The following is a 25,785-nucleotide window of genomic DNA, read 5'->3' as shown; positions in this document are numbered from 1 at the left end:
CTCTCTGTGACCCTGTCCTATCAACACCTTCTCTTTTATTATCTCTTGCCCCAACCCCGCTTTACTTGCTTCAAACCTATTACATTTCTAGCCTCTGCAATTTCTGATGAAGGGTCACTGACCTGAAACGTTAACTGTGCTTCTCTGTCCACAGATGCTGCCAGACTTGCTATGTATTTCCAGCATTTCTTGTTTTTATTGCATTGACTAGATCTTTACTCATAATATCCATCAACAGAGCAAAGAATAACAGTTACCCAAGGTGTTGTAACATAGAAATAGAAACCATGTGGGGAAAAGAGCCAGAATGCAGTGCAGAAACACAATAAGGGCTTTTCCAAAACCCACTAACATCACCACCTGGAAAGATAAGGAAAGTATTGAAACACTAGCACCTCCAAGTTCCCTTCCAAGTCATTAACCATCTTGGCCTGGACATATATAGACATCCCATCATCATTACTGAATCAAAATCCTGGAAATCCCTACCTTACAACACTATGGGAATATCTTCCTCACACGGACAGCAGTTATTCAAAAAGGCCCACCACCACTATCTCAATGCAACGAGGAATGAGTGAAAATACTGGCCTTGCCAGTGATGCCCTCATTCCAAGATTGAATATATAAAAAAAAAAAATACTGTGAACTGAAGGAAATGTCCAAGACAGAATTGGATGGCATTGATTGCTTAATGCCTTATATGCCTCTTCGACACTGGGGGGAATAAAGGAAAGACTTGTATTTTCAGGGGAGATGGTGGTGTAGTGGCAATATCACTGAACTTGTAATCCAGAGGTATAGGCCGATGTCTGGGGGCACAGGTTCAAATCCCACCATGGCAGCAGGTGGAATTTAAATTCAATTAATTAATTTCAATCAATTAATAAAAATCTGGAATTGAAATAGTAATAGTGATTTTGTAAAAACCCATCTGGTTCACTGATGTCCTTTAGGGAAGAAAATCCGCTTTCCTCACCTGGTCTGGCCTACATGTGACTCTTAACTACCCTCTGAAAGGGCCTAGCAAGCTGCTCAATTGTTTGGGGTGGCGCAGTGGTTAGCACCGCAGCCTCACAGCTCCAGCGACCTGGGTTCACTTCTGGGTACTGTCTGTGTGGAGTTTGCAAGTTCTCCCTGTGACTGTGTGGGTTTCCACTGGGTGCTCTGGTTTCCTCCCACGGCCAAAGACTTGCAGGTTGATGGGGCAATTTACAATGGCCAATTTACCTAAGTGTAGGTAGGTGGTAGGAGAATTGAGGGAAGGTGAGGATGTAAGGTAATATGGGATTAATGTAGGATTAGTATAAATGGGTGGTTGTTAGTCTGTACAGACTCGGTGGGCTGAAGGGCCTGTTTCAGTGCTGTATCTCTCTATGATTCTATGAATAAGGGATGGGCAACAAATTCTGGCCTTGCCAGCAACACCCACATCCCATGAAAGAATTAAAAAAAAAAAATCAATATAGTACTTTTCGCAACTCCAGGACATCCCAACGCACTTTACAGCCAATGTAGTAGTTTTCAAATTTAGTCACTGCTGTGTCAGAAGAAGGATGCAAATCTGAGGGAATGCAGCACTGTCAGATGAGCTTTCCCTGTCTGGTGGTTGTTAAAATATTCTCTGGCACTCTTTTTGAAGAACAAGGAGTTCTCCTGGTGTCGTGGCCAATATTTATCCCTCAACCAACACCACGAAAACAAATTATATAGCCATTCATTTAATAGAAGTTCATCAGACTTTGCTCTATGCAAACTGGTTGCCGCACTCGCCTCTATTACAACAGTGCTGCACTTCAAAAAGTGTTTAATTAGCTATCAAATGCTTGTGATGTTTTACAATCATGAAAATGCATATATAAAGGTAAGTTATTTCTTTCTTGGTAACGATGACCCAACAAAATGGAAAGGGAAAAAAAACTGAATTTCTGTTGGAGTCTACATAAAGCACATTACCATAGCTGGTTGTTTCTCTCTGGTAAAATAAGCAGGACATTTTGTTGCCTATAAAACTGATAAACATTTGTTTTGAAAGTGCTTCCTTTTTTAATATTTTTTTTGAGGACTCATGTTTAAAAATTGTGGAAATGGATTCATCTGAAAGACTGTAGTGATTCCATAGACGCTAGACATTTTTTTTAAAGGTCACTGGAAGGACTTGAGATTTTGTTTAAAAACAAACCCTGACTGGATGTCACATGCCTTAAGCTAAGTAAACAGCAGAAGCCTAAGTGACTAGGGGAGTTGTTTACAGAGAAGTGACATGTCAAGATTTATGGTGGTCAAGAGTTGGTTTCATGCTCGATGTTTTGAGTCAGTTGGGGGTCAGCCTGCGAAGAGAGAAGCCACCAGCTCATCCTTTTCCACCTCTTTGAGAAACCCTGAGAATCCAGTATGTGAACTGGAGAAATTGATGCCACATTTCTCCTGAAAAGCCTGCTAGACTAATCTGCAACACCACCTGAAGAGAATTACTCCAACAAAAAATCCCAGTGACAGCCGTCTACAAGTATCTGGATGCCAGACTAAAAGGTCAGTGGAGAACGTTGCCTATTTCCTTTTTTCCTTCAAGAATTAACAAGTATTTGACCAAGTATCTTTTTTTTGTCTTTTTGTAAAGAAATCTCTGCAGAGTAAACCTTTTTTTGCTGTGTGTGTGTGTTGGGCTAATTTAAAAGGGAACTTTTATATTTCAACCTGTGTGCAGCTTTATTGAATAAGTTGTGTCTTTAAAAAAAAAAAAAAAAATTGTTTATTAAAGAAACCTGTTTGGTGGATTTTATTCGGAAACTAAAAATAGAGTATATAATTTGGCCGTATTGGTAACTGGGTAAAACATTTAAATATATGTTGTGACCCGTGCAGAAGTGGAACCAGAGAAAGACAGTGCACTCTTCCAGCCTTGGTCGTAATATGAATCTTATCATTAGTGCAATATAACACATACACAATTGCTTGTTGGGAAATTTGTAATAAATATAAGAGTACCATGGGTGAGGGAGCATGTAAATGTTTGATAAGAAATGAACTAAAGGTATTTTTGATAAATCTTTATAATTTTTGATAAAGGCTTCATGTCCCACCTACAGTATCATTGTTAGTGTTATAAAACGCAAATATTCAAATGTGTTTTTTATTGTAAGCTATTAGAAAGTTGCTCCTTGAATAATGGTTAAGTTAAGGGAGGGAGCTGGGGTTTATGAAATTAATAAGGAGGGGGTGGCTAACTTCCATTGCATTTAAGGTAGCCCAGAGAAAGGTAAGATTGATGGTGATCCCAAATGTTACGAAATATAAGACTGACACAATGAATCAGATACAACCATATGCAATAATGCCATATCTTAGATAACCTAGTCGGGTTGTAAGAACATAAAAAATTGGAGCAGGGGTTGGCTATTTGGCCCGTCGAGCCTGCGCCACCATTCAGTAAGATCTAATCTGATTGTGGTCTTGACTCCACTTTCCTTTACTCATAACCCTTTGCTTCCTTGAAGATCAAAAATCTGACTAGCTCAGTCTTGTCCTTTGCAGACTGTGTCCTCCCCACAACTTGCTTTCCTACCTCTCTTTGTATAGTCAGCAAATCTGCCTACAATAAACTCAGTCCTTTCATTCAAATCATTAATATAGATTGTAAATAGCTGAGGTGCCACACTAGTCACAGTTTGCCAACCTGAAAATGACCCATTTATCCTGACACTGTTTCCTGTTAGTTAGCCAATCCTCTATCCATGCTGGAAATCTGATGAAAGGTCACTGACCTGAAAGGTTAACTCTGCTTCTCTCCACAGATGCTGCCAGATCTGCTGAGTATTTCCAGCATTTTGTTTTTATTTCAGATTTCCAGCATCTGCAGCATTTTGCTTTTATTTTACTCTACGCTAATATATTACCCCCAACACCAATGAGCTCTTATGTTGTGCAGTAACCTCTTTATGTGGTACCTTATCAAATGCCTTTTGGAAAACCAAATACACACCTACTAGTTCCTCTTTATTCACCCTGCTTGTTACAGCCTCAAAGAACTTTAATAAATATTTCAAACACAATTTTCCTTTCACAAAACCATGTTGACTCTGCTTGATTGCATAATGAATTCCTAGATGTCCTGTTACTGCTTCCTTAACAATCGATTCCAGCATTTTCCCAAGACAGATGTTAGGCCTATAGTTGCCTGCTGTTCTGCCTCTTGAATAGAGATACTCCATTTGGGGACATGGTGAAGTACCTATAGGTGGGAAAGGTGACTTTAAAGGGCTCCACATTACCATTGAAGGCTGACGATCACATGCACTAACTATATTATCAATTTGATGAATTGCTGTCTCGACATTCAGCTCACAACTTGGTGGGTGGAGTTGATTTTGACGCTGGGAGGAGATATCCATTATTATCCGTTATCGGTGACGCACGGGAGGGGCGGTGCTCGGGTTGAATGACGCTGCGGTGAGCCAATAAAAGGCGGGCGGAGCAAGCTCGCGCTGTGAGTCTTGTTGAGGGGTTGTAGGGTGAGCGGTTGAAGATGGCGGAGTCACGGGATCCAGCGAGAGACCAGATGAAGCACTGGCAAGGCTCAAGGGCCGGCAAGGTGAGCGCCGTCGGGACTCTCAGGCCGCTGTTGGGGTGGGCGGCAGCCGGGGGTCCCGCTCCCAGCCCTACATGTTGGTGTTGAGGTGACCCCAGGCGAGGCCTGGGCCGGCAGCAGAGACTTGAACCCCGTTTGCGCTCATCTTTCGGACAGTCAGTCCCCTTGGGTTTTATGTTCTTAAGGAGACAGTACAGAAGAGTGGGAGGGCAGTGCAACTTGAACTTGCGATCTTTAGACTTGGAAGACCAACAGTATCCCAGTTATTGCAGTCACTAGGGAGCATGTGAGCACAAAGGTTTCTTTCAGACCAAGCTGCATTAACTTAATCTGGGATTCCAGGCACAGTTTTGAAATTTGTTTGTTTGTTCCTATGCTAATCAAAGCAGGTCATTCAGACCATCCGTTCTAGTGTGTTTAGGTCCATGTACATTGTCCAATTGAAGATTTCATGGTCGAAAGTGTGTTTGCGTTTGGAATGCTGAATGATATTTTGGTGTTTTGCAGGTGCTACCTGTGAGCTCCTGAGTGAGTTTCTGCCTATGTGTGTGTGTGTGTGTCCAATTGAGCAGATGTAACTTAAGTTTCAGTTCACAAAGAGAAATAAAAGCTGAATGAGCTCCAGCATGAATTGAGTGCTTCACATTGTGGTGGGTCCCCCAGGAGGATCAATGCTTAGTCCGCTATCTGTTTTCTTGTCTAATATGCTGCCTCTTGCATGAGAACATAAGAAATAAGTTTGAGTAGGCCATTTGGTCCTTTGAGCCTGCTGTGCCATTCAACAAAATCATGGTTGATCATCTACCTCAACACCACCTTCCTGCACTATCCTCCTATTCCTTAATTCCCTTAGTCCCCAAAAATCTGTTGACATTACTCTTGAATATACTCAACAATGAAGCTCTCTTGGGTAGAGAATTCCAAAGATTCAAAACCCTTTGAGTGAAGACATTTCTTTTCAGCCCTAAATGACTTCTTCTTCTGAATCTGTGACCTTGTGTTCTAGATTCCCCAGCCAGGGGAAACATTTTTCATATCTACCCTGTTAAGTTGCTTAAGAATTTAACGCTCAATTAGATCACCACTTATTCTTCTAAATGCGAGGGAATTTAGGCCTACCCAATCTCTTTCTCTTCCCCTCCTCCTCCTCTCTTTTCCCCCCCATCATAGGACAAACCCCCTCACTACTTCCTCTTGGGCTAGTATGTCCTTCCTTGGGTAGGGAGAACAAAACTGCCCACAGTACTCCTGGTGTGGCTTCACTATGCCCTGTATAATTGTAGTATTCTTGTACTCCAATCCCTTTGTATCAAAAGCCAACATAACCTTGCCTCTGGACAACAACATCTGAAGTGTTTGGCAGTCTATGAATGGCTCACCATCTGACTAGTTTTGAAAGTTCAGATTTTAATGTTATTGAACATCTGAAAACTGGATAGAAACCCTGCTGCTACATCCAGCCAGTCTCTCTCAAGTTCTTTGTTTTGGTCTACCTTCAGATACAATTTGGAACTGTGTATTGGGTCTCAAAAGATAGCTCACCAATCAGAGGCCACAAAGCTAATTCAGGGCTTCAAAGTGGAGGATATTCACTAAACAGCAGGTGAAGGTTAGGAAAGGAGACATGTTAACATGGAGACATGTTAACATTTCCAGATGAAAAGTAAAATATCTAACTGCTGTAAATAGACTGTTAGCACTGAGCATTGTTTATTTACCTGTTCAGTGTACAGTAAATTTATGTAGTGATTTTATAGTCTCAGCTACAGTCTGATGTATGTTCTTGTGCCTGCAGTTAAGGAGATCATGTGGTATGTCACTTGTTCAGTGAAGTAACCCAGAGTGCAGTGACCCCATTCAGCCCCTCGATCACAGGACAAGAACATTCTGGATCATGGGCTACACAAAGTCCACCTACGCTAGTGTCTGATAGTAAAGAACCAGAGGGAAATATCAAGGATAAAAAAACCAGACATGTAAAACTCCCTTAAAATTCTAATTAGCTAGATTGCTGATATTACAATATTTATAACTGATTATTGGATATTAGACCATTTTAAACTCCTCTTGGATCCTTAGTCTCCAGATTGTGAAAGGCAAAGTGCCTGACTGTAAATCAAGTTTATGCAGAGCAGAGGGTAGTACCATTTAAAGCAAGTATTTAATGAGTTCTATCAAAGCCTGCAATTCAAGATGCCCTTTTAAAGCAAGTTGCATTTGATTTCAGGAGTTCAATGTGTGTTCCTAACAGTAAAGTTTGATTTGGAGCTGCCTGAAGCATCTGGTGATCAGAATACTTTTCAGAAATATACTGTCAATGTATCTTCAGGTGGGGTGGTAGTTTAAGAAATGCTTGAATTATCTCCCATCATGTCAGATTAGTTGCGCTCTTAGATAGGATATTTTTCTGTTTAGTCAGTAAGTGGTACTGCACAGAAAAAATGATCAGCATTGATCTCTGTCCAGCAGACTGGCTGGCGATTATACATTGCATTATACAAAATAACTTGTCTTTCTGATTCCAGGGTGTTGAGTAAGTACAAATTGAAAGGGCACTAATGAAAATAGAGATTTGGTATCCACAGTTTATGATAATACTAAGTATTAGTGCAAACATGGTCCAGTAACAGTTTTTCAACTTCTTGTTTGGAATGGCTGAAATTAACTAGGGAAATAGGGGCTTAAATCTTGCATGTTTTTATGACATCATAAAGGAAGCTTGTTGATCAAATGAAGACTTTTTTTTTAATTGCAGCCTGGCAGCATTGATAGGTAGCTGGTTAAATGATAAAACTGTAGAGTTAATGATTGGTGTTTTTACATTCTTCCAGGGTGAAATAAGTAGTGGCTCTCTGGGGTCAGTGTTGGACCATTTTTTGTACATTTTTAAAAAAAAAGGTTAGATGGGATTTAATGTAGAGAAATATGAGGGGAAACCACGCGGGCAGCAGAATAAGAGGAAACTTCTACTTAATAGGGTAAACTTTAAGCAAAGCACAAATATTTAGGGATTCAGATACACAGATCTCCAAGCGAGAACACAAGTTGACAAATCTTTTTTTTAAAAAAAATTTATAATCCTATGTATAAAAGCAAGGAAGTAGTGCTAAATATCTACAATAAAGTACTGAGGACAAGAGACAGTAATCTGTCATTGGGACACCAAGCCTGTGGCATTTCACAAGGTTGTGGTGGTTAAGTGTGTAGCGATGTGTGGGAAAAGCTACATTCTCAGAATTCTTGAATTTAAAAAGAAAAAACTGCAGAATTTTTTGAAAGTGTAAGTAAACAGCTTGGTTGAGATCTGCGAAGAAAAAAGATGATTTGAATTGATTGTTTTTTGCATCCAAAATTATAATCTCTCATTTTTCATTGTAGATCCTGAGTGACCAATATTTTTCCAGCTCGTTCTGTTCTTATGGCAGCCTCCAACTTAAATAAACCATAAGTGCATTGGAGAAATTGAGCTCTAATGTTACTGACTGGGTTAGGGTCACCTGTAGGGTGGTATCTGGATCATATTTCAGTGATGGACAGCATGTCTGGTATCTGATTGAATATAGGGAAGAAAGAAAACTGTTTTCAGATGATGTTGCCAAGCAGTACCTTGTAAATGAAAGGAAGAAGGATCGAGCCCTAGAATGGGTTAGTTACCATACAGGTATGAGTGGAGAAACCATTGTTGGAAATGCACAATCTTCATTGTGACTGGCCAGAACCACAAGAAAGCAGGGCCTTGGAGGTGGTCTGTGGAGATGAGTGGGGGGGAAATTTTAAGTTTTTTTTCTGTCAATGGCAGATTTGGAGTTAGGGAGACACCTCTCCACCTTCCTGCTTCCACCCAATTCAGTCTGGGGAGGAAAGGCCCCTTGAATGGCCTTCCTGCCCTGCTGCCAATTAAAGCCCTTAAGTGAGCAATTGGGGGCCTCCTCCCACCACCTCTACTATTAGCCAAGTGGTGGACAGGCCTGTCATGCCACAGGAGCATGTTGAGCAAAACTGAGCAGGTTGCTTGCCAGCTCAGTGGGCGGCTCCCTTGTTAAAAGGCACCTAGTGCCTGATCAAGGGACCTGGTATCAGGAAGGGGGCACCCAGAGAGCCACTCCCCTGCCCTTTTTGCCAGTTTCCCTGCAAAACCCCTCCCATTGTGATTCAACTGTGGCCTTGGTCCCTTGGTGATCCAAACTACCAGTGAGTCCAGTACCAGCAGCAGCCATGACCTCCGATTGTCCAGCAGCTCTCAACAGGCAGGACTTCTGTTGCTGGGGTCCTTGATCCCCAAGGAAAGCCTGCCACTGTCCTTTTAAGTGCACAATTGTCATGTAATGTGGTGGGCCATCCCCAGCGGAGGCGATGCGGGACTCTTGCCGGCGCTTTTGCTGGTGGCTGAGATTCCCCCCCACCTTTACCCGGATAAAATCCTGGCCAAGGTTTCAGAGGAGGATTCAGTGCTTGACTATTGAAAGCACTGGGAGGTTGAGGGGGATGAGTTATAGTTGCACATGTGCTGCATTTGGCCAGTTCAGTCTCAGCTATTAGAGGAGGGGAAGCCTGATTGGAGAGTCTGCAATAAGATTTTATAGGAACTCAAACATGTTCTGGGACTTGGAGTGCAAAGATTGAAAATGAAACAAAAGCAGGAAAGGAAAATGAAATGCTCAAACTGTACAAAAGCAACTTGTGATTAAAAAGTTTTCATCCCCTTTTTACATTTCGTAGCTTGAGGCATTTTGTTTTAGGCCAACCAACTGAGAAACAAAGCAGAAATAGGAGTAGCTCCTGGACCAGATGCGGAGTGACTGGTTCAAGCCATGCTTACCTGGTGTGGGATGTTAAGTGGTGAGACTTATAAGGAAATATTGACTGGCCAAAAAAATAATTGCATGAGCTGGTAGCTGGTGTACATTTTACTTTTCATCTTCAGTATAAGAGATACAGCTCTTTATATTGTCCCTTCATGAGGTTTGTAATTTTAAGTCATTTTCTTTAGAATGTAGATACCTTGACCACCGGAGCAGGCCACCCTATTGGTGACAAGTTAAATGTCATTACGGCAGGGCCTCGAGGGCCACTACTTATGCAGGATGTCGTGTTCCTTGATGAGATGGCACATTTTGACCAGGAAAGGATCCCTGAGCGTGTCGTACATGCGAAGGGGGCAGGTGAGTTTTAACTTTGACCAATGAATTACCTTAGTCATTGTAAAATGGAGGTTGGTACTTTTTCTTTTTTCTTTAGTATAACAGTGCTCCCAGCCACAGTTGATCCTCAATCTACTATAATTCAGGTATGTTAATTGTCAAGAAGATGTTTAGGAATGAATTCATAAATTCCTATTGCTATTACAAAAAGTTCAGTCAGCCTATTTTATAAAAAAAAATGTCATTGACTTTACTAATCTTATAAATACGTGCATGCAGTGTTTGTCATAAGCTCGCATGATCTTAAGCATTGGCATTCATCTTGCACCACAATATATGGCTTGGAATTCTATGAATTGGTTGAATTTGCTTACCTCCTTGCACTGACCATTTTCTTTTTGTGGAGCTTCTAAAGGGACAAGTATCTCTTGTGGAGGTGAATGCTATTCCTTTTTGGTATAGTGCCTCTGGTTTGCTCACCATTGAGGGCATTTGTTAAGTTTGATTCTAATCCTTCCCCCAAATCAACAGAAAGAGGACTAATGTGGCAAATCAATTAAATTTTCTGAAAGGGAGAATTCAAGGAAACTGCAAACTGTTTGACCAAAGAATGATTTCCTTTTAAGCATGTCTTTTTGTGCTGAAATTGCAGCTGAAATTTTTCTTTGACTATCCTACACATTTCTTCCCCCCATTAATCAATCATGTGATGGGCCTGATTTCACTGAGCATCTGTTTTGTTTTCAACTATAACTTCCAAGTGAGTTCCAGTTATGGTCAAAGATGCTCAATTTGGACATGCTCAGTTTTGCCAAATATAGTCACAAAGTAGTTGGGTACCATAGTACAGTGGTTCCTGGTATTGGGCCATAGGCTGAGTTCAAATTCCACCATGGTAACATGTGAAATTGAATTCAATAAATCAAATAATTTGTCACTTGCACCAAAACTGAAAAATCTGTGTTCAACCTACTTTTGTTTTTTAAAAAAAAAAACCCACCTGGTTCACTAATCCCTTTTCAAGGAAGGGAGTCCAGTCCCACACCATATGGCCATTCAGTTGCCAGCAAAAGGCCAACTGTCGGCACCAGCACCTCGGGTAATTAGGGATGAGCAGTAAATGTGACCTTTACAGAGCTGTCAACATCTTGAAAACAAGTTTTAAAAAAAAAAGTTCTGTAGAACTGACAGGAAATCAGAGTTCACCATGCCAGATTTCCAATCATTGAACAACAGAGCCCAGTGCCGACGTCATCGGAGCACTCCCAGCTTTGCACATGTGCCGAACAAACACTTGCTGTTAGTATGGTGTTGTGCATGCCTAGCCTACGTCAGCACCTGGCTTGCCAGGACTAATTCGTGCTTGTGTGCGCAACATCATTGTGTACTGCAACTGAGGAATAATGTGGTAAATCGTTTGAATTTTCTGAAAGTGACATTTCAAGAAAACTGCAAACTGGTTGAACAAAATGATTTCTTTTTAAGCATGTCTTTTTGTGATGTGCTGCTGCTCACTCCTTGTCTTGCCACTTCTCCCTTGGCTGTTCACTCCCTGCTTCACCACCCCCCCCACCCCCAAACTACCTGCAGGCCAATCGCTTCTGACCTCTGGTTCCCAGTTCCTCTGCAATTGCTGCCTTCCCTGTGTGGGGGCAGTGGGGGGAGAGAGAGAGAGAGAGAGAGAGAGTGACAAGCTAGGCAGAGGGGATGAAGCAGTGAGGTTAGGAGTGAGTGGCCCACAGGTTTATTGTGGGGGTGGGGGGGGGGGGGGGTGTGGTGAAGCGGCTGGTGAGTACGGGAGGCAGGTGGTGAAGCAGGGAGTGAGTGGCTGGCTGAGGGGGGAGAAGTGGCGCAGCATGGAGCAAGCTGCGAGCAGATGGGCGTGGGAGACTGCAGCGAAGAGAAGCACGATGGCAGGAGGAAGCGGGGTACTCTTGGGGGTGGGATGGAGGCAGCCACTGGGCATTTGGGTTTCATTTTTTTGTTTTTGTGATAAATTGAGTAGTACCATCTTTACTACTGGCAGCTGCTAAAAATGTCACATTGATGTTTCAGTGCATGAGGCTGCATTTGCACATGTGCAAGTACTGTGCCACCTTGTGGTTGTGTTGTCAGCAAACAGTCTTCATTAAATGCTGTGTCCAATTTTGTGATTAGTATTTGAAGGCTGCCTGATGTGCCTACTTGTTCATGGATGTATCCAGGTAAATGAAGGAAAAATTGCACATGCAATGTCCCAGTATTCTCTGGTGTGATGCTGATTCATCTACCTGCCCATGTAGAATGACATGGTTGCTAGGGCTGTGCTGTTCAGTGAAGTAGCTTTAAGATGATTTGGGAGCATTTAGAGGCTGTTATTGCACCAATTTTCTGTCCAAGTCAGATTATGAAAGATAATGCTCACTTTTCTGTGGTAGCTGTCAGAATGTCTTCATTTATGTCAGGGCACTGTACCATGATCCAAAAGGACAAATCTCCAAGTGGCTGCTGGGTGACCAAGGCTCATGACACTTGTGTGTTGTAGAATGACACCAGTTGAGTACAGGACTTTGTCACCAGAGGAATTATTTTCTCTCCTACCCTATCTACTCTTTTTAATCACCCTGATCACCCCTTAAGGGGCTCAGTGTTTGGGGCACCTCTCACAGAGCACTCTATCCTAAACTCTGCTTGGCATCGACACTTATAAACCACTCACTGAACTTGGGATTTAAAGGAAAGTTTTTATAACAAAAATTGCAGCACAAGAGGAAGTCTGTCTGTCTTTCCATGTTCCCCACTGCCACTATTTCATGACCCCGCCACCCTTTTTTTTTTTCCTCCTCACCCCCCCCCCCCCCTTTCCACCGCCCTCATTTTCAGAGCCCTCACGATTTGCGAGACTCCCTGAATGCTGGCACTGATTCCCAAGCCTCTTGATTTCTGTCTCAGCAGCCTTCTACTGAATGTGCTCCATGTATTCTTGGATTTCTGTGGCAGTGGCCTGGTGATGTCAGAGTCTTTAACAGCAGCTGGTGATGTCATGGCCTGGGTGTGGGTGGTGGTGCAGTGCACTGCAGTAGGAAATTTAGATAGCTGATCTCCCAGCCTGCTGGAGGCAGAGCTTGGGAAAAGTACCCTCAATTCCAGGAAACTGACAGTTGTTCCAGGAGCCTTGAGAACCCTAATTGTGAGATCGTAACTGTCAGATGAGTTAATCTGAGATCTTGCTAGTTCAAATGGAGCTGTAATGGCAGATAACCAGATAGGAAAACATTCATTGGGTCGAAGTTTGAAATGAAATGTATCTTTAAGATCATGTCATCTTGTAAACTGTTAGGTTTTGTGCTGCAATTCATTGAAACTTGAATACTGTGCCCTATGTTACCCTGAAGAGTCTAATGTGAAAAAAGGAAAAAGTATTGTCTCTCTTTTATGGAAGGTTACTGTGTTAGTAAGTAGACTGAAGTGAAAATTAAACCCCAAGCTGGAGATCATCAAAGTTTAAGAATGTCTTTTAATTTCTGCCAGGTGCCTTTGGCTTCTTTGAGGTAACTCATGATATCTCGAGATACTGCAAGGCCAAATTATTTCAGCCAGTCGGAAAGAGAACATCTGTATCTGTCCGCTTCTCAACAGTCGGTAAGAGTTCCTCCTTTTGCTTTGGTGTCCATTTTGTTTGTGCTTTGAAGTGTAGAGCTGTTTTTCCATGCCAAAGGTACTATATCAACACAAATTGTTTTGAAATAAAAAGGAGTTATTTTTTATTTTCATGGATTGTGGGCATCCCTGGCAAGGGTAAGCATTTGTTGCCCGTCCCTAATTGCCCTTGACAACTGAGTGACTTGCTAGGCCATTTCAGAGGGCACTTCAGAGTTACCACATTGCTGTTGGCTGGAGTCACATGCAGACCAGACCTAATAAGGAAGTTAGTGAACTAGGTGGGGTTTTAACGACAGTCGATGATGGCACCATTACTGAGATTAGCTTTCAGTTCCAATTTTTTTGGGGAATTTTAAATTCCACCAGCTGCTGTGGTGGCATTTAAACCCATGTCCCCAGGTCATTTGCCTGGGCCTCTGGATTACTAGTTCAGTGACATTACAACTACACCACTGTCTCTCCAGTATGGTAATAGTGATTTTGTTGCTGGATTAGTAGTCCAGAGAAGGAGTTCAAATCCCACCATGGCAGTTTGAGAATTTGAGTTCAGTTTGGAAAAATTAAATCTGGAAATAAAAAGCTGGAATCAGTAAGAGAAGTTGAAACTGTCAGATTCTCATTTTTAAAAAAACCCAGCCGGTTGACTAATATCCTTTTTTTTTTAGGGAAGGAATACTGCTGTCTTTTTCCTGGGGTCATGGAAGTGTTTTTTTTTTTCTCTTTTAAAAACTAAAGGGGGCTGTGTACCTTTTAAGAGTGAGAAGCTTTTATATTCTCTGGGTACAGTGTGTGCAAGCAGCAAGTCTGTTTTCTAGGCAACAGCAGGAGAGGATAGACCACCTGCTGTATTGTAGCAGTTGACTATATGTAAGAACTGGTTTGATCAGTTTAGCAAAGCATGCTCCTTGAAGGAAAGAAGGATTTTGTCTCAGCAGAAAATCTACATTGGCTACAGACAGTGTTTGCCTGAAGAGGAAAAAAGCACAAATGGAATCTTTACATTGGAGGTAGAAAATGCCTTTGTTTTTTAACTTCCAATCTATAAGAAGTCTCTGCCTTAGGAGTGACTTTTTTTTGCCCTTCATGTTTGAGAGTTCTGGAATTCTCAGTAAAGTTTCTACTGATAGACTGCCAATTTAAAAATCCAAATAGATCTGTTGCTATACTCATTGAAAGATCTGTGTGATGCCTGCTGCAGCTGAAGTACTTTGCTTATCTATTGTAGATTGTTCATCAAATTTGCTTGGAGACTTGAGTGGCATCTGACTATTTGACTCTGGGGCACCTCACTGAACCAGGAATGTAACTCACCAGGACTTGCAACAAGCAATTTATTATTTTTTTTTTAAAAAGCTGAAATTTTTAAGCATAATTTTGAAACCGACTAACCATTTGGTTGTGTGCGCATGAGGGTTGGGAGGAATGAGAAGTTGTAAGGTCTTTAGACATAGATTTATCTCCATATTTGTTAATTTGTTTAAAGATACCTGGTTTGGTGTATTTTTTTTTATTCAGGGGTTACTAAAGTGTTTAATTTGGCTAATTTCCAGTAAGTGGGAAACTTTAATATGCTGCAGCCCATGGAGTAATGGGACTGAATTGACATTACATTATACCCGCCTTGGTCATAACACTTACCCAGCCTATGTGACTTCTGTCCCCCACCTATGTGGTTGATTCTTAACTGCCTTCTGAAGTGGCCTAGCAAGCCAGTTGTATCAATGCCAATATACAGAATTACTAACACCTTCTTGGGGCAACTAGAGATAGCCAGTAGCTGCTGTTAGTCTATCTGGTGATGCTCACATCCCAAAAATGAGTAAAAGAAAAGGTGACCTGTTCTCCAATATGTGCCACTTGTTAACTATCTGACTATACTGATCCTTTTTATAGCCAGCCCTTTGTCACTACTTACCCCAATGTGGCTCATGTGGGGAATTGCATAATTTCACAACTTGTCTCAGCATGCCATGTTTTCTATAGACTTAAGCAAGTTAAGTCTGTCAGGCAAGATGGCACTCAGTTGAGTTTCTGTTGCTACTGATTGTTGAACTACATACCTCGGACCTATAGGCTCCTGTTTTGGCACTTGTCCCAATAGTTTTAGAAACTGGTTTATCTATGTTTATAGTGTTTCGAAGGTTCTGCTCTACTTAGCCTCAGAATATGTAGCTTCTGTCTTTTGGGAAAAAAAACTTTGCACCTTGAATGTCTGCAGGAAACAGCTGAGGCTGATGCATTTTGATTTTGGATAAATGTGCTGAGCTACAAATTTCTCAAGTGTAGCGTAGATTCTTGCATAATTTTCAGTCGCAAGAACACAAGAAGTAGGAGCTGGAGTAGGCCATTCAGCCCCTCGAGTCTGCCCTGCCATTCAATAAGATCATGGCTGATCTGTCCCAGGCCTCAACTCTTCTTTCGGGCCTGCTCTGCAGAGCCCTAGACTCCCCAAGATTTTAAAAATCTGTCTACCTCCTCCTTAAATACATGTCGTGATCTAGCCTCTAATTCTGAGGTGGAGAATTCCAGAGATTCACCACCCTCAGAAGAAATTCCTTCACATCTGTTTTAAATTTGTCCCCTTATTCTGTAATTATGTCCCCTAGTTCGAGATTCACCCACCAATAGAAACATATTCTCAACATCTACCCTGTCAAGCCCCCTTAGAATCTTATGTTTCAATAAGGTCCCCTCATTTTTCAATGAATATAGGCCTAACCTGTTTAACCATTCTTGATAAGACAACCCCTTCATCCCAGGAATCAGCCTAGTGAGTCGCTTTTGGACTGCCTCTAATGCTAGTCCCCTTAAATATGGGGACCAAAACTGTACGCAGTACTCCAGGTGTGGCCTCACCAACACCCTGTACAGTTGTAACAAGACTTCACTATTTTTAAACTCTAATCCCCTCGCAATAAAGGCCAAAATTCCATTTGCCTTCCTAATTACTTGCTGTACCTGCATGCTAACCTTTTGTTTCCTGCACAAGAACACCCAGATCCTTCTGTACTGCAGTATTTTTTAGTTTTTCTCCAACTAAATAATCTGCCCTTTTGTATTCGTCCTACTGAAGTGGATGACCTCACACTTTCCCACAATGAACTCCATCTGCCAAGTTTTTGCCCACTCACTTAACCTATCTATATCCCTTTGCAAATTCTTTTGTGTCCTCATCACAACATGCCTTCCCACCTATTTTTGTATTATCAGCAAATTTGGATACTCTACACTCTGTCCCTTCCTCCAAGTCATTAATATAGACAGTAAATAATTGAGGCCCTAGGACCAATCCTTGTGGCACCCCACTAGTTATGGCTTTCCAACCTGAAAAAGACCCATTGATCCCAACTCTGTCTTCTGTGTGTTAGCCAAGCCTCAATCCATGCCAACATGTTGCCCCTAATACCCTGCGTTCCTATTTTGTGCAATAACCTTTTATGTGGTATCTAATCAAACGGCTTCTGAAAATCCAAATATGCTACATCTACTGGTTCCTGTTTATCCACTCTGCTTGTTATATCCTCAAAGAACAGCTGTTGGCTGAAGATTTATCCAAATATCCAGTAATGGTCCTGCAGGAATGCAGCAGAATAAGTCACTATTTGCTTTGAGTATTTGTTCAAAGAACTAATCCATACATTTTAAAAAAAAGTGAAATGGTTGTTCTTGCACTTGGAGCAGCTTTTTTAATTGTGCATCATTGCACACCGCCTCAATATTGGTTGGCCTATTGTGGAGTAGCATTGGTTCAGGGAATAGTCAGGTCTTGGGGTCCCTACGTGAGCAGCACTTGGGGGTGGGGGGGGGGGAAACTCCGATTGGGAGGCTAGCCGTTGCCAAGTAACACTTTAAATTTATTTTTCTTTATAATTGGCAGAACAGGTAGCATACATGTACTTTTAAAAGTGTGACAACTGACCTCCCTTTTCCCATTTTCCCCTTCTGGTTTCCCATTCTCCAACAACAGTAATTAGTGACCTGGGAATTTGCGCTACCCATCAGACTATGGATACACACTAGTGTATTTCATGACCCTGCTGGTTGATTTAATTTGACAATCATGTTCTCCTGTTTCAAGCACTGACTGGATCCCACAATGCTCACCACGTGCGTGGGACATGTGCGAGTCGTTTTAGAATAGCATTGGCATAAGCCTGACTTGTTGTTTTGGGGGTTGTTTGTAAAAAAATCATATGTAGAAGAGCATGTTGTCTTCAAAATGTTTTGTATTTACCATAGAGTGTTGGTATTGAGTTATGTTTTTTGGCACAGCTTAGGCCAAAGTGATTCCAATACAGTGCTTTATTTGAGATGCAGTGGAAATTGAATCTAACCAATCAGTGCTGGCCATTGTTGGTGCCCAGATGTATTGGTTATCCAAAGGTGGAGTGATTTTTTTTTTTTTGTTGTCTGTTGCTGACTGAACTGATCTATTTTATAGGGGGCGAATCGGGTTCTGCAGACACTGTCCGTGACCCTCGAGGATTTGCTTGCAAGTTTTACACTGAGGAAGGAAATTGGGATCTAACTGGTAACAACACCCCCATCTTCTTTATCCGGGACCCCCTCTTGGTTAGTAATAGCTGAAGGTAGAAGCTTAAATGCTAGTGTTGATAGTTTAAAAAAAAAAATTTGAACGGTACGAAAAAGCACTCTCTCTCTCGCACTGCATCGCAGAACTGCCGCAATTTCAAATGCAGCAGCTCATTTGCATGGCTGCAGCGCCCGGGACCACATGGAGGGGGCAGGCGATAAAGGCCTGCTACCCAACCCGAACCTGATGGGACCCGACGACATGTCGGGTACTCTTCCAGGTCGGGGACACAGTATTAATTGGACTTGAAAGGTTGCTTAAAAAGAAACTAATTTGGAATCCGAAGGTAGGTAAAGTGAACATTCTGGTGGTCGGGTCAAGCTCGGGCCAGGCATGAGAAATAACGGAGGGACTCTGGCCGGGTCGGGCTCCGGTCCAATGTGGTTCTGTCGGGTATTTTTTTTTTCTGACTTGAGCAGGCCTTTCGTGGGTAAGCCGTCGCAAGCAACGGTGCCAGTCTTAAAAGGCTTATAGCCCTTATGGAGATTTTAAAATTTAACGGGCTGGGTTAGTTCAGTGACCAAAAAAAAATTAACATACCATTAAACTCTCATATCTGCTCCACCCCCCCCCCCCACATTGGCATTTCAAAACTTTCCTGCCCCTTTCCATTCCAGAATTTGACTACCTCTTTCCCCCAACCCCCAAAGTTTGGCTCCTTTGCTCTTTTTACCCCTTCCCCACCCACCGACCAATCCACAACGTTTTAACCCCACTCCCTTTCTCCCCCTGCCCACCCGCCCCTGGCCACACAGAGAAAAAAAATATCCTCCTCCCCCCCCTCCCCCCCCCAATAGGGTGTTTCCCCAACAGGGATTCGAAGGCACGCCATTATTGGCTGCCCAAATGAAGGTTGGTGTGGTGATCAAGGAGGCAACTGGACCCTCGTTAAATCAAGTATGTAAGTTAGTTTACATATTTAAATGGGGGTCCTGTCACCGAGCTGCTGCCAAAATTGGCATGGGGCCTGTTGCCGTCGGGGTCAGTGGCAGGCCTCCACTGCATCGATCTTCATTTCCATTCTCCCCCACCCCCCCGCCCCCGACTGAGTGCAAGTCCGGATATGGTTTTTTGTGGTTTGCCTCTGTTTTTCTCGTGTGTTTCATTGTCATGGCTTCAAACTTCAGCTGTTTTGTTTTGACAGTTGACATAGTCAGTGGAGAAAGGCTCATTCTTTCTCTTTAATCCAGTGCATGCATCAACCCTTTTGCCCTTTATTTAAAGTTTTATAAACTTTACAAAGACTGCAAAAGGTAAGCAATGAGAACTTTTTTATCACTCTGTTTTTATTTAAATGAATCACTTGATATTTATCTCCAAGTTTTTGCAATTAGCCCTTCGTTTGTGCAGCAGCAGTAATGAAAATATGTTTTGCGGTGGAGCTGCCTGAACTGATTGTATCCTGGGCAATTAGCACATGTTCAGATGACCCAATCCAAATTCAGCTGTTTTTTAATTCTAGAAAAAGTATTAACTGCAATACCAGATTTTTGGAAGCAGCTGAGGACTTTGTCATGGTCCTGTAGTTTTATTTCTCTCTGGGGAAATATGTGGTGCCTCTTTAAGGCTGGAAGAGGAGCTTAGTTTAGTTTAGAGATACAGCACTGAAACAGGCCCTTCGGCCCACCGAGTCTGTGCCGACCATCAACCACCCGTTTACACTAATCCTACACTAATCCCATATTCCTATCACATCCCCACCTGTCCCTATATTCCCCTACCACCTACCTATACTAGTGACAATTTATAATGGCCAATTTACCTATCAACCTGCAAGTCTTTGGCATGTGGGAGGAAACCGGAGCACCCGGAGGAAACCCCCGCAGACACAGGGAGAACTTGCAAACTCCACACAGGCAGTACCCGGAATTGAACCCGGGTCGCTGGAGCTGTGAGGCTGCGGTGCTAACCACTGCGCCACTGTGCCGCCCCTGTACTGCCTTAAGAACCAGCAAGCCTCAGGAGTTGGAGAAAGTGCATTTTTGGTTGCTGTTGCATACATCCATTCAAAGGGTGCATTCTCATTACCTTGGATACAGCCACTTGGACTGTACATCAAGTGATACACTTGTTACAATTCAATTTTTGAACTTGCTTTTTAGTAGAAGACAGTCTGTTCTAACAGAACAGACAGCTGGTGTTAGCACTAGAAAGAAGAGCTCTCTTCCATTTAAACTGAAGGAAGAGGATTTAGTCTGTTTAATTATTATCTCTCAATTCTTAAAAAGAAAAGTAAAGCCTAAACACAGATCTCTAATTTAAACTGAAGGAAGGGAAGTTAGACTGTGATGATCTTTTATCTCTCTCAAAAACTCAAGTCAGATTGATTCTATTAAAAGTGTTTGTAAGTTATTTGTTGAAATCCATCTCTGAAGAAGGAAAGCATCACTTACTGCTGGAATTAGACTATGGACTGTTCTACTGTGGAAGAACCTTTTTTCCCCCATTGGACGGCTGTGAGGACTTTAAGCAACATTGGACTGTAAATTTGCAAAGACTCTACACATTTTTTTACTATTTGTAAAATAAATGTATTGTAATCTTAGTGTTTAAGAATTTGTTTTTTCTAATTAGTTAATTCGTTTTTAAAGACACCTGGTTTGGTTAGCCTCCATTCGGGGGTTAATAGATGGTACAATTTGGCTGGGTCTTTCTTTACTTTGGAAAGTTTAAAATGATACGTTAGGCAGTCTGTGGAGGGACAGGATTGAATTAACAGTGCATTTCTCCCACCGCAATCAATCATATATTTTGATTGGGGGTTTTGACTGGAGCAATCGGTCGTAACAAAGTATTAATTGGGGGTTTGTCCGGGATTTGAGTAATATTATTGGGTTTCTGGATTTTAATATGTCTTAATTGGGGGCTCACTCGCAGTCGAATCATATTTAATTCGGTGGCTCACGTCTGGGATCAGAATCAGACTAATTTGGAGGTCTCTCATTTGGAATCATAGTAACTCGGATCGTAGCAATTGGAAACTCTACTTTTGGGATCTAAATCTAACAGTTTACAAAGAAATTAAAAGAACCAGGTTTCTTGTATAATAAGGTACAGTCTATACTATTGTGGCATTAGTGGTTGCATCAGAGTTTTTGGGAGAGCAGAACGTTTCCCTGAGCAACTTGATAACTTTTAACTAAGGACAAATTAAAAGAGTTGGCAGTGAAGTTGGGGTTGGAATTAAAATCCAGTGCCAAAAAAGCAGAGATAATTGATATAGCCGAACATCTGGAATTAGAAAATGACAACACAGATGAAAGGGAATACAAGAGACACAAAGGTAGTAGGTCTGAGTGATGCAGTGGTATTGGCTAGGATACAGTAAGAAATGAGAACTTGAGGCAGAAAAAATTAAGAAAACTTGAACTTCAGAGAGCGAATTTAGGCAAAAAGAGATGGAGCTAAGGCAAAGGGGGAGTCTTGAATCCAGGGAAAATTCAGGTCAGGAAGAATCTGAATTTAGATCAGGACCTAGCAAGAAGTTATTTTAAATATATACAAGCTCTTAAGTTAGAGGAAGGGGACAGAGGCATTTTTCATATTTCTTGAAAAAATAGCCAAATAGATGAAATGGCTGAAAGAAAGCTGGACATTGCTTATTCAGGGCAGACTGGCGTAGGCAGAGCTCATAAAGCTTATGCCATGCTTTCTGAAGAGACTTGTGCAGATTGAGATGGCAAAAGAGGCTATTCTCATTGCATATGAGTTAGTCCCTGAAGCTTACCGTCAGAAGTTTAGGAACTTGCGGAGATTGACTGGGCAGACATATTTAGAATTTGAGAGGGTGAAGCAAATGAATTTTGACTGTTGGATACAGGCATTAAGGATAGAAACCACAGATGAGAACCTTTGAGCATTGATTCTTGAAGTTTAAAAACTGCGCTCCTACAGTAGTGAGAACTCCTAGATAACCGGAAAGTTTTGAAAGCTAGGCATGCAGCAGAGATTGCTGATGATTTTGAGCTTGTGAATAAGACAACCTATTTTGTCCGTCCCTCCATAAACCTGAGAAGGATAGAAAGTGGGAGAGTGAAACGAAGGCAAGTAGCCAGGGGCAAAAAGGAACAGTTGGGAATGTCCCAGGATCACCACCTCGGGTCAAAAAGGAAGGTGCTGAGTGTAGAAGTGAGGTTCGCAAGCCAAAGTGTCATCATTCAGAGTGCTGGAAATTGCGAGGTAAACCCATAGGACTTGTTGGGGTATGCAAAGTTAGTGCAGAGGAAAAGATTCTAACTGAGTATAGCAGACCAGGCTTTAATGACCGCTGTGAATATGAAATCAGATACTAAAACTAAAAGGAGTGCATAGGTTTAGAATAAAATACCGGAGTTAAATTTTTTGTCAAAGTGGAGAGTAACTCTGTATCCTGCAAGTGAGGCAGGAAAACTTATTATCCTCAGTGACACGGGAGCAACCCAAACAGTCTTGCTGGGGAAAGATGAGGTTCCCGCCAGAGAGAACCTTGAATGCTAAAGTTTTAGTAAATAGAATTGGTGGGGTGTGTGTATACCCGTACCTTTTGTATAAAGTACGTCTAGAGAGTAGCTTAATATTTGGGATAGTAATTGTAGGTGTTGTCCATAGTTTACCAATAAAGGGAATTGATCTAGGAAACTGTTTGGCTAGATCAAAAGTATCCGTTTCTCCTATAGTTAGAGGAACCAAGTGAAATTGAGGAAACTGAGAAATTACAGGAACAAGTTCTAGGAATATTTCCTGCGTGTGTAGTTAGCTGAGGAATGGCTAAACAGGATCCATTGTCTGAGGTAAAAGGGGCACCACAAATATAGCCAGGCATCCGAAACCTTATTTGGAGATTTAGATAATCCAAATGAGATGTTTAACGGATTGTCTATCATTGCAGCACAGCAAGCTGATCCAGAGAGCTCCCAAATAGCACAGATGGCTGTCAGACGCTGAGGCAAAAGGAGTTCCGGAAGGCTATTATATGGCAAACTGGGTTTTGAGGAGGAAATGTAGACTGCCTCATAAACCTGCTGATGAAGACTGGACAGTTGTTGAACAGGTAGTGGTACCACATTAATATAGACAAGGATTATTAAGGTTGGCACAGGACAATATTTTTGTGCAGGACATGGGGAATTTGGAAGACCAGATCAGACATAAGCAAACATTATTACTGGCCAGGTCTCAAAGGATGTGAGACAATTTTGTAGGGCATGTCAAATGGTGGGGAAACCATAACCTACCCTAAAACCAGGGGATGAGTTATTAGTGTTACTGTCACGGGGAGAACCATTGAAAGCATGATTCAGTGGTCCATATAGAGTGATCAAAAGAGTGGGTGAGGTAGATTACTTGCTTGACACCCCTGATGGCCGGAAGAAAAACCAGTTGTGACATTAATATGCTCAAACTATATTGCATGGAGGAGGATAAGCCAATACAGATATGTCAGGTAATCGGGACTGTTGAGAAGGAAAAAGATAGTGAGGATGAGGCAGAAGCAGGCTTGGAAGTTCTCAAATTAAGCCTCCAACCATCCTATTAGCGAATGCAGAATAGCTAGGAAAATTAAACTGTAGGCTTTTACACTTTGAGGTAAAACAGTGTGAAGCCCTAACCAGGGTTTTCACAACATTTCAAAAAGTTTTGTAGGGATAAGTCAGGATGTATAATCTTAGCCACACATGATGTGGGCAGCGCAGTGGTTAGCACCACAGCCTCACAGCTCCAACGACCCGGGTTTGATTCTGGGTACTACCTGTGCAGTGTTTGCAAGTTCTCCCTGTGACCATGTGGGTTTCTGGCAGGTGCTCTGGTTTCCTCCCACAGCCAAAGACTTGCAGGTTGGTAGGTAAATTGGCCATTGTAAATTGCCCCTAGTATAGGTAGGTGGTAGGGAAATTGAGGGCAAGTGGGGATGTGGTAGGAATATGGGATTAATGTAGGATTAGTATAAATGGGTGGTTGATGGGTCGGCACAGACTCTGTGGGCTGAAGGGCCTGTTTCAGTGCTGTATCTCTAAATTTAAAAAAAAAAGAGGGAACCATTCTTTTTAAAACTACATCCTTGTTGCTTGGGTCCAGACAGACAGGCCCAAGTGGAAGCAGGGGTACAATGCATGCTGAAGGGCAGCTTAGATGAACCTAGTCAGGATAGCTGGAATTCGCAGATGGTCTTGATGTCTAAACCTGGTGGGTCAGCTCAAACTTGCATAGAGTCTAGAAAAGTCATTGGTAATGAAGGCCAAATTCTAACCAAGTTCTCATTTAAAGGACTGTAAGGACAGAGTGGGCAACACAATGTGTCTTAGACAGATGTGTTGGAGGGATACTGTCAAATTCCTTTGACACCCCAGGGTATGAAAAAAATCAGCTTCTGTTACTGGAAAACCCTGTCTGGTGTGTCAAGTGATGCCACATAGGTTAAGGGGTACTCGAGAAACTTCTCAGAACAGTGAACCCAGTAGTGGTCAGTGCTCCAAGTATAACTTTTGTATAAAGAATGTTGAGACATTCAAGTTCAGTGGACAAATTTATTTTATTTAGAAATACAGCACTGAAACAGGCCCTTCGGCCCACCGAGTCTGTGCTGACCATCAACCACCCATTTTATACTAATCCTGCATTAATCCCATATTCCTACCACATCCCCACTTGCCCTCAATTCCCCTACCACCTACCTATACTAGGGGCAATTTACAATGGCCAATTTACCTATCAACCTGCAAGTCTTTGGCTGTGGGAGGAAACCAGAGCACCCAGTGCAAAGCCACGCGGTCACAGGGAGAACTTGCAAACTCCACACAGGCAGTACCCAGAATTGAACCTGGGTCGTTGGAGCTGTGAGGCTGCGGTGCTAACCACTGCACCACTGCTGCCCCAAATGTAGTCATGTTGTAAAATTAGTAATTTTATTTTGGTTAAATCCTTATTTTGAATTTTCAAAATTTTTTACTGAGAAAAATAGCAGGTGAAAAACCATGCCCGGAAACATTGATAATATTGTGGTAACCTATTGGCTGAATTATGGAATCGATGACTAATTAATGTAGGTTGGCATATTCCATTATAAATAAGGGCATTGGAACTTGTAATGGAAAAGTTACAAAAATGAGAACAAAAATTTTATCTCCCTCCCTCTTTCTTTTTTTCCAGTTTCCATCATTTATTCACACTCAGAAGAGGAACCCGCAGACCCACCTCAAGGATGCAGACATGACCTGGGACTTTTTCTCACTTCGCCCAGAGTCACTTCATCAAGTAAGAACATTGCTCCACAAAGTTCCTAGATTGACCAATCCTTGAAAAGCAATGAACTGTCTGAGAGCAGGCATTAATGTGCCTGCATTACTGGGTAGAGCTTCTACAGAACTGGCACTGTGAAGGCAATTAACTTGCTCCTGTTGGCTAGGCTGGAAGATTGATAGTTTCCTGTGAGGCATGTTTTAACATTTTCTTGTATAAAATGGACTATGACTCCATGTTTATTTTGAATGGCTTTATTTGAGAAGGTCTTTCCTTATGTCACACATTATCCTTAGGGAAGGGCAGCTTTAACTTGCTCCCAGGTCCTGTTGATGTTGCGGAGTCCACAAAGATGTCTGAAATGCCCCACTTTTTTTCCTCTAGAAAGTAACTTGGTTTTCTTAAGTTTCCTGCAAATTTTTCACTTTTTTTGTTTTTGTTTCCGATGTTAAGAATTAGTGATGTGGGAGATTCCATGTCATAAAGGAGCTCTAAGATCTAAAAATTATCACAAAGCATCATAAATGACAAGATTTCAATGTTTTGAGAAGCTGTAAACATTTGCATGATTGATTTTTTTTTTTAAAAATCTGGGAGTGAATTTA

The 25,785-nt window shown here is 41.9% G+C and overlaps 1 protein-coding gene across 1 annotated transcript in view; it reads left to right on the top strand.

Moving 5' to 3' along the window:
- Positions 1-4,475: 4,475 nt before the first annotated feature.
- cat (catalase) overlaps positions 4,476-25,785 on the top strand; it is a 44,026-nt gene continuing 22,716 nt past the window's right edge. Inside the window, exons 1-5 of the mRNA XM_068045942.1 lie at positions 4,476-4,591; positions 9,579-9,750; positions 13,240-13,350; positions 17,813-17,943; positions 25,091-25,195. Of these exons, the coding sequence (XP_067902043.1) occupies positions 4,526-4,591; positions 9,579-9,750; positions 13,240-13,350; positions 17,813-17,943; positions 25,091-25,195 (585 nt within the window). The 5' untranslated portion in view covers positions 4,476-4,525. The remainder of the gene's footprint in view (positions 4,592-9,578; positions 9,751-13,239; positions 13,351-17,812; positions 17,944-25,090; positions 25,196-25,785) is intronic.

Source organism: Heterodontus francisci, chromosome 14 (genome assembly GCF_036365525.1).
Source record: "Heterodontus francisci isolate sHetFra1 chromosome 14, sHetFra1.hap1, whole genome shotgun sequence".
In the NCBI taxonomy this organism is placed as follows: Eukaryota; Metazoa; Chordata; class Chondrichthyes; order Heterodontiformes; family Heterodontidae; genus Heterodontus; species Heterodontus francisci.
Note: the sequence above shows the minus strand (reverse complement) of the source record. Positions and strands in the feature narration are given on the sequence as shown.